The sequence below is a fragment of the Orcinus orca genome, chromosome 3, assembly GCF_937001465.1.
Source record: "Orcinus orca chromosome 3, mOrcOrc1.1, whole genome shotgun sequence".
Classification (NCBI taxonomy): Eukaryota; Metazoa; Chordata; class Mammalia; order Artiodactyla; family Delphinidae; genus Orcinus; species Orcinus orca.
The window spans coordinates 3,490,818-3,506,970 of NC_064561.1; the positions used below are offsets into that span (position 1 = coordinate 3,490,818).

Genomic DNA, 16,153 nt, shown 5'->3' on the forward strand with positions numbered 1-16,153 from the left:
AGGAGAAAGGGAGTGTTACACAGTGAGCTGTTCGCCCGCCCCAAGTTCCTCAAAGTCCTAAGCCCCAGGGCCTCTGAATATGACCTTATTTAGAAATAGGGTGATTGCAGATGTGATTAGTTGAGTTCATACTGGAGCAGGGGTGGCTAATCCACTCTGAGTGGCGTGCTTATGAGAAGGAGACATTTGGACACAGACTCAGAGGACAATGCTATATGACGGTGGTGGTAGAGACTGGGGGGAGGTGTCTGAACGACAAGGAACACCAAGGACTGCCAGCCACCCCCAGAAGCTGGGAGAGAGCCTGGAACAGCCCTCGGAGGGAACCAGCCCCGCTGACCCCTTGATCTCAGGCCTCCAGAGGTGAGAGCGAACAAGCTTCTGTTGTTTCAGCCTCCCAGGCTGGGGTACTTTGTTCCGCAGACCAGGAAATGGGCCCTGGGAGCCACGCAAGGGCCGCGGTGGGTGCAGGTGTGTCAGTGAGGACGCCTCCTCCCTCTGGTTGGCATCGTGGCCCAGACTCCCACATGGGAGAGGAACGGAGTGTGCCCCCCATGCAGGGTGTCAGGGGAAAGCTGTCTGAGATGCGTGCATGTTTTTAAATGATGATTTCATATTTGGAAAACCAACAATTGTTTTTATAAGACAGGCCTCAGAAACAAAGCTCAACAACTCTTGGCTTTGGCAACGCTGGTGTGGCGATTCTTAACTTGGGGCGTGGATGGACACGTTGGGGTGTGGGAGCGTTATTTGTGATTTGTCAGAAGTGGGCATGGGTTTTAAAAGAATGCGAAACCCGGCTGCAGGTCTGGCCATGTCAGGGCCGGGAAGGTTATTTTGGGCACTCAGTGGGGAGCAGGGGAACGATGTCTATTTTTGCAGAACCTGGTCTGTTTAGGGCAAAGACTGCAAACAGGAGGCCTGCAGGCCTTATTAGGCAAGAAGATGGGTTTGCTTAGCCCCATCCAGTGTTTGAGACATTTGGAATTAGTTGCCAACACTTAAAACCAAGGAAATAGCACGTCCCGATCTTGATCTTGGCGGTTCTCTAGAAAACGCGCCCGCACTGCCCAATGGTGAAGCTGCATAGAGGTTGCCCGTCTTTGTTTTGCCACAGTCCCCACCACTCCCTTTTGCCTCTCCACGGCATGAGGGGCTGGCTGATAGATTAGGACCCCAGATTCAGGGCAGCGTTTCTCTGGTTTCTGCTGCTCTGAAAAAGTCAAAGGCTTTCACTCAGGAGCCAGCTGTTCCTACCTCTGCCCTCCACTTCCAAGGCAAACTTTCCCTCTTATCTTGGGTCAAAAGACATCTTCAAATGAACAGTCGTGCATTTTGATTACGCTGAGAAGCCCCACATGAAATCCTTTGCCCTCTGCTCTGCAGGCATATATCCATGTGATAAGGCTTTGTACCTGTCTGGACTCTTTTTATACACTTGAGATTTAATTTTAAAAAACCAAAGAGCGCTACAAAACTATGTAAATAAAAGCATCTGACAGTTTGCTCTCACCCACCTAGGGTTTTTGCGTTTTGAATCAAGGTTGCACATAAACGTCACACACCCGCAGCCTGTTGGCAGGTTTGATTCCCGCTGCGTTGGAGGACAGACTAGCAGAGGTGGCAGAGCTTGGCTTCTGCAGCCCAAACAGGGCTCAGTCCAGCTCCTCATAATGACCAAAGGTCCTGGGGCCGGGTGGCTTCGCTCACCAGAAAGCTCCGTAAAGGCACACGCGCACATCACATGGCGTAAAGGGGAAGCTTCTCTGTGTCCAGAGGCGTCCTGCTGCGTCCCAGCACGTTGCACCTACCGCTCTGCATCCCTGCTGGCGCCCAGTACTTGGAAGTGGTAAGTGACTCCAGGCTGACCATAGAAGAATCAATATCCCTCCCAGCCAGGGTCTGGCCCTCACACACCTCGGGGCCCAGGGTGCACCATCGTCTCTGCCTGTGTCCAGCTGCCTGGTTTTGGCAGGAGGCCCTGGGCAATCATCTCCTGGGCCCTGCTGAGAACTGCAGGTCGCCGTGCTCGGTGGTGTGAGCCTCCCGGAGGACGTGTGTGCCTCCAGAGCTGCTCACGAGGTGTGGTGCAGATCGTGTGCGCTTGACCACTGAGGCTGCTGGTGCCCCGCCCCTGCCCCGAGTACCGTGGGCCCAAGGTCCCCGTCAGTGATTCTGGGAACAGCTGTTCATCTTGCTTGCGCCTCTCTCTGGAGCCATTCCTACATCAGCACCGCTGAGGCCCCGGGGCAGGTGGGGTCACAGCAGCACCGGGCTCCTGGGTGGCATGAGGGAGGGCCAGGTGAGTGACAGGAACAGAGAGGCCTCAGTCGCCCCAACGTGGTGATTCTGATCATCAAGGACCCGCTCCATGGCCACATGGTTTCTTTCCTCACAGTCAGAGGTCAGGGTGACAGTCCAGTGGGGGTCAGACTCCCAGGCCCTGCTGTTGGGAGACCAGGCTCCCCTGAGTGGCTGAGGCCTTTGGGGATGTCGTTTATTTATTTTGGTTTGCTTGCAGGTTTTTGTTTCTTTTTTAAAGTCACCGAGCTGCAATCCGACCTCAAAAAAAAGTAAGCAGAGCCAACCCCGTGGGCTCGGCAAGGTCCAGCTGCCTCGGGACCCGCACGCCTGCGCCTGCAGAAAAGTCCCTGTGCCCAGGGTGATGCAGCTTTACGTCTCCAGCAGCGAAGGGAAGTAGGGGCCCCCAGCCCCACGTGCCCAGCCAGGTGGGCACCAGAGCCAGATGCCAAGACCGTGTGGTTGCTTTTTAATTGTCTTATTTATTTAAATATGAAAGAACATTTCACTTCTGCCCAGTTAGTCTGAAAGTTGGTCCCCTGGGGGATGACAAGAAAACAGCTGGCTTAGGGTCAGAGAGCAGCAGGACGGCTCCCCCCAGGAGCATCCTGGAGCCTGGCCTGATCCAGGGGAGACGTTGCTGGCTTCAGAAAAGCTGTGACCCCCGTGAGCCCCACCTTGTGCCCTGACGCCTCTTCTGATAAGAAGAGCAGTGGGTCTCAGAGCCACACTCCTCGTGGGGAGGGGAAGGGGGGAGCCAGGAGAGTCCTGGCCCTCCGGGCTCTGCCCTGGCGCCTCAGCTGCCCTGCAAAGCCCTCTGAACGGGGCAACATCAGCCTGGGCAGAAAATTAACAGCCCCCACCCCCCAAGAAAACCAGTACTGGGCCCTCATGGGGCCCAGCTCCTGCAGCGGAGATGAGGAAAAGCCACCCTCAAAGGGACTCCTGGTCACAGCTCACTGCGTGTCGCCTTGGCCACGATCACCAGCTTGGACAGCTCAGCCTTGAAGGCCCCGGGCCTGTGGGACACTGCAAAAGAAGAAACCCTTGGTCAGCCCTCGCCTCTGCAAATCCTCCGGGTCCTGAGCCGGGTGCGGGCAACGATGGGAGCAGTCTCTGAGTGGACTCCACAGGGAAAGGCCCCTGGCCCTGTATGTCTTACGGGTGAGGGATAGGAGAAAGGCGGGGAGGCTGTGGGCCTGTCCTGAGGGCAGTGGGAGGCCATGGGAGATGTCGACTTGGGAAGAGCCGTGGTCATTTTTGCCACACTGAGAATGGCTGGGGTTTGGAGGTTCGCACCGGCAAACGTGTCTGATGCTCTTCGGGCAGGGTCAGGGAACCTGGCCGCCCCCTGCTCTGCACACCCAGCCTGCCCCCCACTCCCTGTCCATCCTCACCATCTATGCTCCCTGGAGCTCAGGGTCTGCAGCAACCCAATCCCCTCTGTCCTTGATCTCCACTCTAAACGGGCCCCTGCCCCCACCTGGAGGACCTGCGGGCAGGTCGGGCCGCCTTCCAGGCCCTCCTAAAAGCCCCGCTCGTGCCGCCCACTCCCCTCCCCTCCCCTCCCCTCCGGTGCCTGGTGACGTCCACGGCCACATGGGTTGCTCATCTCATCTCTCCCCCGTCCTTCAGGACCCTCGGGGCCCCCCGACTCGGCTCAGCCCCATGTTCACTGTCTCACTCACTCATCCCCCCTTGCTCTCGCACCCTGAGCCCCAACTCGGGTGCCTACCGCCCCTCTTTCTGCTCGGCGTCTGGCCTGCATGGCTACAGCTGAATGGGGTCAGAGGCCACGGGGGTCTCGGGGCCCCAGGAGGTGACCCCCGCCTCCCGTGTCATGCATGCACAAGGTCCAGACTGCGCTGCTGGAAGCTGTCACGGAGCCCAGGACGGCCAGGCTGTGTAGGCGTCAGACCCCGCGGCCCCCTGCTCCCTGGCCTCCTATGGAGCTGAGTGTCCCAAGACGCAGCTCTCTGAGGACAGACTCTCATGCTCTCCGTTCTCTGCTAGGGATTGGGCAAGTGTGCCTGCCGCCCGTGGGCGAAGGGTGGTTTCTACACTTTCAAATAGCTTTAAGGAAAATCAAAGGAAAAACGGCATCCTGTGATATGACATTCACAGTTCAGTGTTCACGAAATAAAGTTTTATTAGAAGGCAGCCACCCCCATTCACTGACTAGTGGCTTATGGCTGACTTTGCCTTACGGGGTCTGGGTCGAGCTGTTTCAAAGGGGGCCCCAAAGCCGAAAATATTTACTAGGTGGCCCTTTGCGGAAGCCGTTTAGGGATGGCAGCCTCCTCTCACCACAGGGCCCCTGGATCGCCCTCTAGCGGGGGTCTTGTCCCCTCTCTCACCCCCTCCCTGCTTGAGAACCTAGATTCCAGCTCCACAAACCCCTCTACGTACCTGCTGTTTTGGTCACTTCAAATTCCTCGTTTTTCAGGGGCACATCGCTCTCTCTTTCAAAAGCAGCTTTCGACTGAAAGGGAACAAGTGGAAACTTTTCTAATGGGGAAGGAACACAGCTCGCTTTGCTTTGCAGAGCAGCAGAGACTAAAGCTGCATGCTTCTGCTGAAGGGCCGCGAGATGCTTTTTTAAGCACATAAAAGAGAATCCGGCAGAAGCAGTGGGTTAATCCACTTAAGAGATTGTCAACTAGCTTAAAACTTCATGCCTTCCCTGCAAATCGAAGGGAATTTTTTTTTTTAGTTAATTTATGGAAATGATACTAGCATGGCAGTCTCTTCTTGCATGTAATTTTTAAACAGCAGAATTGTGTCTTTTTCAAATCAGTAAAAATAATAGAGTTTCAAAGTAAGAAGGGACCCCAGAGAGCGATTAGTTAACGGTGTGATGGACAGTCTGATGTGTCATTGGAGTGGCCACAGTCCCCGTTATACAATCAGACCCTTGCTGGGGTTGCTGGGAGGGAATTTTGTAGATGTGACAGAGGCTCATCCTGAGCTGACTTTAAGTAAAAGAGATTATCCTCGGGGACCTGGGCGGGCCTGATTCAATCAGGGGGAGGGCCTTCAGGGCAGAGCTGAGGCTTCCCTGGAGGAAACCCCCAAAGCCAGGCTCCCACAGTGGAGGCCGATTCCTGGCAGTGAATCTCTTAATGCCTGTCTCCTACTGGTTCTGCTTCTGGGACTGATAAGGTGATTTTCAAACTGTTTCTGACCCAGATGAAGAAGCAGGGGTGGGCTCTGCAGAGTGGCTGGGCTCTGGAGGGGCCATGGGGGTCAGGAGTGCAGCAGAAGGTGCTAGCTGGCCTGTGAACCACAGGTCACTGGAGCCAAGGGGCGTGGGGCCCTCCCGACACCAATGAGCTGCCCACCTGCCCCCTGGGCCAACTTCCGCCCTCGTTGCCCCTGTCCCAGGGCTGAGCCCCCTTGCCCCCGACTTCCTGTTGGCTTTGCCAGCAGGGGGCACTGGTGGGAGGCCGGCGGGCCTTACAGGAGGGAGGCCAGGTGTCTCTGGGGGTCAGCCAGGTTCCCCTCTGGGCACCGTAACCCCTGCCCCCCGCGCCACCAGGCCTCCCTCTAAGGGCTTGGTGTCCCTCTCCTCATCCCCCCCCAACCCCCCGGGGTCTCCAAGTTGCAGTCCATGGTGGCCCAGCCAGGCGGCTACCCCATGTGCAGGTGACACTCACGTAGGCCATGCCGTACTCGATCTCAGCACCCCGCACCTCCACCTTGAACTGCGTAAAGTACAAGTAGGACTTGCCCTGGGGCCTGCGAAGAAAGGTCGGGCGACAGGGTCAGCCCAGGGCTGCGTGCCCCCACCTGCTCTCCAAGATGGGATCTGCTGCCAGGCATTTCTGGGAAGGACGGATGGGGCGCCCTCAATGTGATCCACTCTTTGCTCTTTGCCAGGATGCTCTTCCGACTCGTTGATGGACAAGCCTCTTTCCCCTTCTGGGTAGGAGCTGTTCTAGAACGGGGCCTCTCGCATCCACTCACAGAACACTTCCCATCCAGTGGACAACATCCCAGGTGTGCACTAGGGGTGAGGCCGGGCCACATCCCGGGGGTGAGAAGTATGGGGGTTAACTAGGAACGGCAGGGTGTCTGGGGCTGAGCGTGTCCTTGGGGGGCCACTGGGTGGTCAGCTAAGAGGCTGCGGGCTGAGGACCCTGCTTTGGGCCAGTGCGGCCTGGGTCTGTGCCCAGGTGGAGGGCTGGTGCTCACAAGCCTGTGTGAGACGGTGGTCTACTGGCGGGGAGATGCAGCCCTGATTACTAACCTGTAATTAGGGAGTCCCCCACCCCGGCTCCTTGCCTCTGGGATGCTTCTCTCTGAGGCTGGGAAGGGGCACAGACAGGGTCTCCCCTCTCAGCGGGGATGATGGTAGCGTGTTGAGGACGCAGGGCTTCTGCCCCCACGAGAAGCTCCCCAACAATACTTGGTACTAAAACGCCTGCGGTTTGTAACACATCGAGCAGGAGACGGGGATTCTGCGCCAACGCCTGCAAGCGTCTTCTTTAACTAAATGTCACTGTCGCTGCTCTCTGTGTCCCACTTCTTGATCCGTCCCCTATGTTGACCCCGGTCCCATGAGGGTGAGAACGCGGCTGGGACTTCTACGTCAGGCGCGTGGCAAATGCTTGAGAAATCTGTTCTGCTTGGGCGACACATTCCAGGCCGTGAGGCCCAGGGGAGAAGGGCCAGGAATTGGTGAAGCTCCATCACCCTCCCCCCCGTCAGAGGACCCAACACCCCATTCTCGGGCTCATGGAGCTGGGCTCCAGGAAGTGGGATTATGAAAAGGGTGGGCACAGCGGGAGATGAAGCCCTTGAGCAAGGAATGTAACTGAGGTGACCATGAAGGGGGTGGCATCTGGGGAGCCCGGCCCCGCTCCCAGGGCTGCAGCCGCTGCCTAGACGCCGCCTCCCAGTCCCCCCCGCCCCCTTTGGGCCTCAGTGTCAACGTGCTTCCCCGGGAGGCCCTCCTTGCCCTCAAGTCCCACACAGGACGGCACCCCCTCTCCCGCCTGCGACCCTCCAGGGGCGCAGGACACCGTCAGTATGGGTACCGCCCAGAACGAAGGTGTCTCGTCCGGGAGAAGCTCCCACCACCGGACCCTCGCTCACCTCCAGATGGTGCAGGTGAAGTGCTGCTGGTCTTCGCTGGTCCCCAGACTCATCTGCCACTTCTGGGGAGAGAGGACAGGCAGGTCAGTCCGGGACACACAGCCTCGCCATCATTATATGTCTGTCCAAGCCCACGGCACACACCACACCAGGAGTGAACCCTGATGGCAACTCTGGACTTGGGGTGATGACGTGTCCGTGTAGGTTCATCAACGACTGTCACAAACGTCCCACTCTGGTGGGCGATGGTTGGGGGGCAGGGGTATACAGGAAATCTCTGTGCCTTCCGCTCCATTTTGCTGTAAAAAATAAAGTCTACTGGGAAAGATAAAAACAAAAATAAAAGAAGGAAAGACAATACACCCATGCTTGCTTGCATAAGCATAGAGCAGTCCTCAGAGAAGATGCAAGATTTTAATAACCCCGGTTACATGTAGGACGTGGGTGGGAACTGGGCCGACAGAAGGCGCTGGAGAGCTTTTTATGTTTTTTTCTTTTTGAATGACGTGTGTTAGCTTTTTTATTTTTATTTTTTTGGCCACACGGCATGCGGGATCTTAGCTCCCCAACCAGGGATCGAACCCATGCCCCCTGCAGTGGAAACGTGGAGTCCTAACCACTGGACCGCCAGGGAAGTCCCTGTGTTAGCTTTTTAAAAAAATTAAATTAAAAAAAATTTTTTAAATGGTTCCAAAACACACCGCTACCAGTTTATTCTCATTTTCAGGGCCTCTGAAAATCCGGCCAAACGCAAGGTCTGGTGACCTGCGGCGTTTTTGCATTTTGCTAGGAAAATGAGAGTGTCCCGTCCTCTCCTGAGAGTAAAGGTGGAATCCAATTGCTGATCGTCTGGTTAAATGCCAGAGCTTTTCCATTAATAGAAACAAGGCCATTTGTATGTTAATTACAATGGGAGTAAATGGTGACTTGGAAGTCTTTTGCCTGCAGCATGAAGGTAGAAGCCAATTACTCAGGTAGGGCAGGCATGGCAAGGGGAACTGCCCAACATATTTATTTTCTATTTAAAAACTCCTGCCCACGGCTCCAGGCCTCTGAGCGCCCAGAAACAATTTTACGCTGTGAAATATATCTGGGATGGTTTTCCATAGCTCTTAAAAGATTCATGAAAATGAGGCTTCTTTTTTTTTTTTTTTAAATATTTATTTCTTTATTTATTTGGCTGTGCCGGGTCTTAGTTGGCATGCATGCAGGATCTAGTTCCCCGACCAGGGATCGGACCTGGGCCCCCCGGCATTGGGAGCTTGAAGTCTTAACCACTGGTCCACCAGGGAAGTCCCGAGGCAAACATTTAAACATTTTTTTTTTAAATTATGAAAGCAAACAAAATTTAAACCAAGAGCTTCTTAGCAATAGGGTCAACATCCCTCTGAGTGGTCTTGTTATATGAACTTGACCTTGGTCTCGAGGCCGCAGGCCGGGGTGGGCAGTAGGTGCCCTTGGTAAGGCTCAGGTTTTGGCATCAGACACTCACACGACGGTGTGTTTTGGGGCAGCCTGTTCAGCCCGAGCCTCTGTGACCTTCTCTGGGAGGCTAGGGGGCTCAGGATCTAAGTGGCTGGGTGTAATCGAGGACAGGTAATTGGTAACCGCTATTATTTTTTATTAGGAGACAAGTAACAGATGGTGAAATGGACCCATTTCAGTGTCTGTTCTATGAGTTTTGACAAATGCACACACTGTGTATCCACCGCCCAATCAAGATACAGATCAGTTCCATCTTCCCAGTTATCTCTCCTCCATCCCTCTGGAGTCAACCCCTTCCTGCAAATTCCCGGTAACCACTGATCTGCTCTGTCCCCATAGTTGTGCCTTTGCAAAATGCCACCTGAGTGGAATCACACAGGACATGGTCTCCTGCGCCGGTCAGTCTCACTCAGCCTAACGCATATCAGATTCACCCATGTGGCTACACGTGTATCAATAATTCACTTGCCTTTAACAGCTTTATTGAGAAACAGTTTACATACCATACAATATGGGGCTTCCCTGGTGGCGCAGTGGTTGAGAATCCTCCTGCCAATGCAGGGGACGTGGGTTCGAACCCTGGTCTAGGAAGATCCCACGTGCCGCGGAGCAACTAAGCCCGCGTGCCACAACTACCGAGCCCGCGCGCCTAGAGCCTGTGCTCCACAACGAGAAGCCTGCACACCGCAATGAAGAGTAGGCCCCGCCTGCCGCAACGAGAAAGTCCGCGCGCAGCAACGAAGACCCAATGCAGCCAAAAATACATAAATAAATTTACATTAAAAAATAAAACATGTATAGACGATACGCTCTTTTAAAGTGTGTGCTTCAATGCTACCTAGTATATTCAGAGCTGTGCAACCATCACCTGTATCTAATTCTCATCACCCCCCAAAGAAGTCCCATCCCCATGAGCAGGCACACCCCCATCTCCTCCCCCAGCCCAACAACCACGAACCCACCCTCTGTGTCTGTGGATCTGCCTGTTCTGGACGTTTCCCATCAATGGAATCACACACTCTGGGTCTTTCTGTGTCTGGCTTCTCTCACTGAGCATCGTGTTCTCAGGGTCCATCCACGTTGTAGCGAGTGTCAGTGCTTCACCCCTTTTCACGGCTGACTGATGTTCCCATGTGTGAAGGGACCACACTGTGTTTATCCATCATCAGCTGGGGGACACTTGGGTTGTTTCCACTTGTTGGCTATTATGAATCAGGCTGCTACGAACATTCACGTACAAGCTTTGTGTGGACATAAGTTTTCATTTCTAACGGGGAGATACCGAGGAGTGGAAGCATGGGGTCGTATGTTTAACTTGATAAGAAAGGGCCAGTCTTCCCAAGTGGCCGCATTCCCGGCAACCTTGGACGAGCTCTCTGGCCGCTCAGGATGCTGGCCGGCACTGAGATCATGAATAACGCTGTGCCTGCTGTCACCCGGCACCAGCCGGCCTCTCAGGTGACCCTCTGGAGAAACGAACCACTGTCAAAGCAGCCTGGCCTCCCACTCTCCCCAGGCCCAGCCTGCATCCCGGGCCCCCTGGGAGCCCAGACCACAGACCCATTTCCCCTCTGTTGACGATGGCTCTAGAGAAGTGCCACTTGGGCCTCTGGGGCTTCCGTTCCAGCTGCTCCGAGGGGCATCTTGGCAGGGCCCCCAAGTGTGGCCAAGCGGATCCCGGAGAACATCTTGGACGGCCCCTGCATGTTTGCTGAGAATCCGGCCGGCTGTTTGCTCCTAAGCGGGCGGCAGGCCAGCAGCCAGAGAGCCCGTGGGTCGCACCGCACGCACGCAGCTCTGCAGTCGGCCCGTGGTGTCTGATGATCACAGTTCTAGGCTGGTGCTGCTGGAACAAGTGGGTGCTGGACGTGTCTGCTGGGCTCTTAGGTGTTTCCTTGAGGATGCCCGAAACGGCAGAATCAAGCCTGATGCTCGTTTTAGAATTTGTGACCCAGCCACCTTTCCAAGAGTGAGCCTAGCTCTCTCCCCCTACGCTGCAGTGGACTGTCCATCCCAAGGGTCCCGTTAGGGAGGCGCGGGCGTTCTTTTCCGAGCTGCTGGTGACGCGGGGCATGTCCTGGCTCAGGGCGGCGGTCAGGGGCCTGCGCCTTGGGGACCTTGGTCACGTCCCAGCTGGGGGAGCCAGGGCAGTCTTCAGTCTCTGAGCCACCGTGTCCTCGTGTGTGAGGCGGGGATAAGGACAGCCTCCTGGGGTTCTGAAGAGGAAACGAGACGTGTATCTGTCTCAGCACATTGCGGGCCGCCCGACAAACACCAAGGCGATGGTGCTATCACAATTTTATTGTATAACAAATTGATCATCTACACAACAAAGGAGGCATGGAAAGGGCTGACTGGGGGAGGAAGGCGCTTTGGGAAGGATCTGGAGCTCGTGGCAGGGCATGGCTGGACCAAGGGGCCTGGACCAAGGGAGAATGTTCCACCACTTGTCACCATCCCATAATGGAGTGGACCACCTGGAGAAGCAGCAAGGCCTGGAGGTGGCCAAGGAAGGGGCGGATGATCGCAGGATGCCTGCTGTCCTGGAGGCAGGCGGAAGGGCGGCGATGCTCCCCAGCAGAGCTGCCACCCCCTGGTGACACCGCTGGGAAGGGTGTCACCAGGCGTTTGCTACATTTTGTTAAAATACTGTTGCTGGGGGACTTCCCTGGCGGTCCAGTGGTTAGGACTCGGCGCTTCCAATGCCGGGGGTGCCAGTTCAATCCCTGGTCGGGGAACTAAGGTCCCACATGCTACGTGGTGTGGCCAAAAAAATAAATAAATGACATAAAATACTGTTGCTCGGAATCATTTACTTTTACTCACAAACTGGAAATATGCAAAATAAGGAGTGCATTTCATGTCACTCTTGCCCAGCGGTTTTCACTTTTGTCCCCCAGCGCACACTGGGTGGGGCGGCTGCTGGTATCGAGTGGGTGGGGGCCAGGGAGGCTGCCCAGGACAGCCCCCCACAAAGAGCGACCCCGCCTCTAAAGTCAGCAGTGCCCGGTGGAGCAGGCGGACTCGCTCTCACCCTTTTTTTTTTTTTTGGTTTTGGCCGCACTGCCCGGCTTGCAGGATCTTAGTTCCCTGACCAGGGATCGAAACTGGGGCCACGGCAGTGAGAGCACCGAGTCCTAACCACTGGACCCAGGGAATTCCCGCTCTTGCCCATTTTAATGTGCTGCCCTAAGTCCGGGAGTTGGGGGGGAAGAGATGTACTCAGAACCAGGATGCTGGGAGGGGCAGGCACGTGGCAGGCAAACATGGAGCAGTCCCCAGGCAGCCTCCATCTCTGGGACTCTCCATTATTAGGGGACACAGTGCCATAGACTATTCTGAAAGGACAGTAGTGTTCCCTACAGTCTGAGGGTTGGGGAGGAAAGCACAATTTACGGGTACAAAAGATGCTTTACACTGACTTTTGCAGTGACAATTAATTCTTCCTTTTCAATTATCTTTCATTCTTTCTAACAATCACGAGGAGAAAGTCTGTTTTGTGTCTCTTCTCAAACACGTGTGCTGCCCTCCCTTCAGACAGAACCAAGCGGCGGTGTCTAGCCAGAATTTAACAACAGTATTTTATCCTCAGAGTATTTATCTGTAATGGTGCATTACTGGCTGTAACAGTAAACTATTGCTGTGTGTATTCGTTTCCTGGGGCTGCTGGAACAAATCACCACAAATTTGGTAGCTTACAGCTGAAATCTGTTCTCTCACAGTCTAGAGGCCAGCAGTCCAAAAAAAAGGTGTGGGCAGGGCCGTGTTCCCTCTGGAGGCCCCAGGGGAGAATCCTTCCTACATCTTCCAGTTTCTGGTGGCTCCAGGTGTCCCTTGGCTTGTGGCCACATCACTCCACCTCTGCCTCCATCTTCACATGGCCTTTTCCTCTGTGTGTCTTCTTTTTATCAAATCTCCCATGTGTGTCTCTTATAAGGATGTGTGCCACTGGATTTAGGGCTCACCCGGGTAATCCAGGATAATGTGTTCATCTCAAGATCTTTAACTTAATTATATCTACAAAGACTTTTTCTTAAGTGTCACAGGTTCAAGGCATTAGGATGTGGACATATCTTTATGGAGGGGGGGGCCTCATTCAACTCACTACACTGTGTGACAAATTACCACAAATTCAGTAGCATTAAAAGCTGTGCCGGACTTCCCTGGTGGCACAGTGGTTAAGAACCCGCCTGCCAATGCAGGGGACAAGGGTTTGAGCCCTGGTCTGGGAAGATCCAACATGCCGCGGAGCAACTCAGCCTGTGCGTCACAACTACTGAGCCTGTGCTCTAGAGCCCGCGAGCCACAACTACTGAGCCCACGTGCCACAACTACTGAAGCCTGCGCGCCTAGAGCCCGTGCTCCTCAACAAGAGAAGCCACCGCAATGAGAAACCCATGTACCGCAACGAAGAGTAGCCCCCGCCCACCGCAACTAGAGAAAGCCCACGCGCAGCAACAGAGACCTGACGCGGCCAAAAATAAATATAAATAAAAAAATAAATAAATAAAAAGCAATACCCATTCATTAGCTCACAATTCTGTAGGTTAGAAGTCCGGACGTGGTGGGGCTGGGTTCTTTGCTCAGTCTCATAAGCTAACATCAAAGTGTCAGCCAGATTGTGTTCCCACCTGGAGCTCTGGGTCCTCTTCCATCTCATGTGGTTGCAGCAGAATTCATTCCTTGCAGTTGGAGGACTGAAGCCCTCATTTCCTTGCTGCCAGCTGAGGGCCGCTGTCAGCTCCTGGAGGCCACGTCCTCCCTCCCATGTGGTCCCTCAAAGCCAGCTGTGGTGTACTACATCCTTCTCGTGCTTTGAATCTCTCTTACCTCCTCTTCTGCCTCCAGCTGGAGAAAACAGCCAGCAAGGAACTAGGGACCTCAGTTTCACACTGAAAGGGACCGAATTCTGCTAACAACTGGAATGTGTCTGGACAAGGGTTCTCCCCAGAGCCTGCTGGTGAACACCCAGCCCAGCTGACACCTTGATTGTCGCTTTGTAAAGCATCCAGCTGAGCCGACCGGGACTTCTGACCTCCAGAACCGTGGGATAATAAATGGGTGTTGTTTTAAGCTGCTCAGTCTGTGATAATTTGTTACTCAGCACAGAAAATGAACAAAATACCCTAATAGAGACTCATGGGAATGGCAGAGTCACGTCTCACATCCCTCCTTCTGTCCAGACATTTGTTCACTCCGTGGAATTATGAATGGACTCTGCCGTCATTATGTAACTTAAGCACTGTCTTTTATTGGTTAGGTAAGAATAGTCTGATGTCCAGTGTCCCCTAGAGAGCATCTCTGTATGACAATGGATATTGTCGTACTAAACCACGTAGAATTTTGAACAACTCACCTCATTGGTCCCTCCTTGAGATGCGTAGGTGAACACACAGGTATATTTGTCCTAGAGAATGGAAGGAAAAAAGAGTCTCGGTAGGAGATAATCGTTAGTGCTTGAAGTACAGGGTCTCAGGATGTCCTTCTGAGATTCAGAATCAAGAAGATCCTGTTTTTGAGTATCTGCACTCAGAGAAAGGAGGTGGAGCCAGATCCCTCTGGCTGATGTCCCTGGAGGCCAGCCCTGCCAGGCCTTCCAGTGTCTGCAGATCTGGAATTCCCACACCTGTCTCCCTACTTGGGAGATCCTGGGTAAGGACAAACAACCCAGATGGCTTCTGGGGGATGAAGACCAGGAAGGGGGAGGTCACACCCACCTCCAGCACCCACCCATCTAGGAACATGAACTTTGGAAGGAGGGGCACCTAGGGGCCCATCTCTGCTCCGCTGTGGACCTTGGACAAGTGCAAAACTTTCTGAGCCTCTGTTTCTTCATCTGTAACATAGGCCTCACATAAAGAATTTGGCGGGCTTCCCTGGTGGCGCAGTGGTTGAGAGTCCACCTGCCGATGCAGGGGACGCGGGTTCGTGCCCCGGGCCGGGAAGATCCCACATGCCGCGGAGCGGCTGGGCCCGTGAGCCATGGCCGCTGAGCCTGTGCGTCCGGAGCCTGTGCTCCGCAACGGGAGAGGCCACAACAGTGAGAGGCCCGCGTACCGCAAAAAAAAAAAAAAAAAAAAAAAAAAAAGAATTTGGCACAATATCCTTTGGTTATAAGGAAGTACTCAACAAATAGTGATGATTGATATCGTTGTTACAGGCAGGGAAAAGGAGACTGGGAGAGGAAGTGACTTCTCCAATAAGCTAGGGACGGGCTAGACTAGACCCAAGGCCTGTTACCTCCAGGTAAGGAGGGCCTGGCCCCACATTTCAATGAAAAAGACGGGGGGACCTTGTGCAATGGAAGGAAAGAGCAACGCCTGTCCACTTCCTCCCTGGTCAGAGCTACAGCGGGACGACCTTTGGCAGGCCCTGGAGGCATATGCCCATCAGCCTCCAGCTCCCCTCTCCCCATCTCTGGGCCCGTCCTGCCCTCCAACAGCGAGGGAGTTACCTGGGTCTGGGGGATAAGGCTGCTTGCGCACGCTGGGCATGAGACAAGAATTAGAGACGAGGCTAGTGACCCAGCCTTCCCAAAGCCGCCAGCCCCCAGGAGCCCCGCCTCCCTTCTTAGTTCTGTCAGGCCTCGCTACCAAGTCCCGCCCTCCATCCTCAGGCCCTACCCGCGCCGGTCTGCGACCCCTCAGGCCCCGCCCCCTCCGGTCCGTTTCCCCCCATCCCCCCAGACCCCGCCCCGCCGGTCCGCGCCCCCTCCCCAGGCCCTGCCTAAGCCTGCACCATTGCTCAAGCCCCCGGGGTGGCTGAGGCACATACCCCAGGGCCCACGTTCTGGGAGAAGGAGTGCACCACGCCGCCGGGCCGCACGTCAAAGGCCACTGTCGTGGGCTCAGACACCGCCCGTGCCGGCCTCAGCGCCACGGCCACCAGGAGCAGCGCGGCCCACAAGTTCACGGCGCCGCCGCCGCCATTCCTTCTACTGCTGGGCGCCGCCATCTTGGGATCAGGTTCGCTGGGCAGGGGCGACGGACGGAGCGCGGCGAGGGACAAGTGGGGCGTCAGCCGGAGGCCCCGTCAGCGTCGACACGACCACGTGATCCGGAGCGCCCCGCCCCTCCGGCCCGGGCCGCCATCTTGGGGCGGGGCTTGGAAGTACAGAGAGGGTACTGGGGTGTGTGAAATTGCAACAGGTTCCTTGGTTTAGGGTCCGTTCGTCCCTCACTAGGCAAGGGATTGACCCTTCAGTTCCAACAGTTCGTACATGTACAAGGAGTGAAGTAAATAAAAGACCACCAATAATATTCAGATTAAC

General features: G+C 55.1%; 1 protein-coding gene across 3 annotated transcripts; it reads right to left on the reverse strand.

Moving 5' to 3' along the window:
* Nucleotides 1-2,763: 2,763 nt before the first annotated feature.
* On the reverse strand, nucleotides 2,764-15,904 carry MYDGF (myeloid derived growth factor). Of its 3 annotated transcripts, XM_004277230.4 has the most exons (6): nucleotides 15,658-15,882; nucleotides 14,240-14,290; nucleotides 7,399-7,460; nucleotides 5,958-6,039; nucleotides 4,711-4,783; nucleotides 2,764-3,330 (listed from the first exon to the last, which is right to left on the reverse strand). In XM_004277230.4, exons 1-6 carry the CDS (start codon nucleotides 15,835-15,837, stop codon nucleotides 3,251-3,253), a joined length of 528 nt encoding a protein of 175 aa, XP_004277278.1. In that variant the 5' UTR covers nucleotides 15,838-15,882; the 3' UTR covers nucleotides 2,764-3,250. The 3 variants fall into 3 exon arrangements, with proteins under 3 accessions (XP_004277278.1, XP_033256724.1, XP_033256723.1); XM_033400833.2 differs by lacking the exons at nucleotides 2,764-3,330; nucleotides 4,711-4,783 and having other exon boundaries at nucleotides 6,009-6,925; nucleotides 15,658-15,893; XM_033400832.2 differs by lacking the exons at nucleotides 2,764-3,330; nucleotides 4,711-4,783; nucleotides 5,958-6,039; nucleotides 7,399-7,460 and adding an exon at nucleotides 8,535-11,099 and having other exon boundaries at nucleotides 15,658-15,904.
* Nucleotides 15,905-16,153: the final 249 nt, after the last annotated feature.

Coding starts and splice junctions, on each gene's coding strand:
- MYDGF (XM_004277230.4), bottom strand. CDS start 15,837: ATGGCGGCGCCCAGCAGTAGAAGGAATGGCGGCGGCGGCGCCGTGAAC. Junction 7,461..14,239: donor CTCAAGGAGGGACCAATGAG/GTGAGTTGTTCA, acceptor CTCTCTCCCCAG/AAGTGGCAGATGAGTCTGGG. Junction 3,331..4,710: donor TGAAGTGACCAAAACAGCAG/GTACGTAGAGGG, acceptor CTTCTTTTGCAG/TGTCCCACAGGCCCGGGGCC.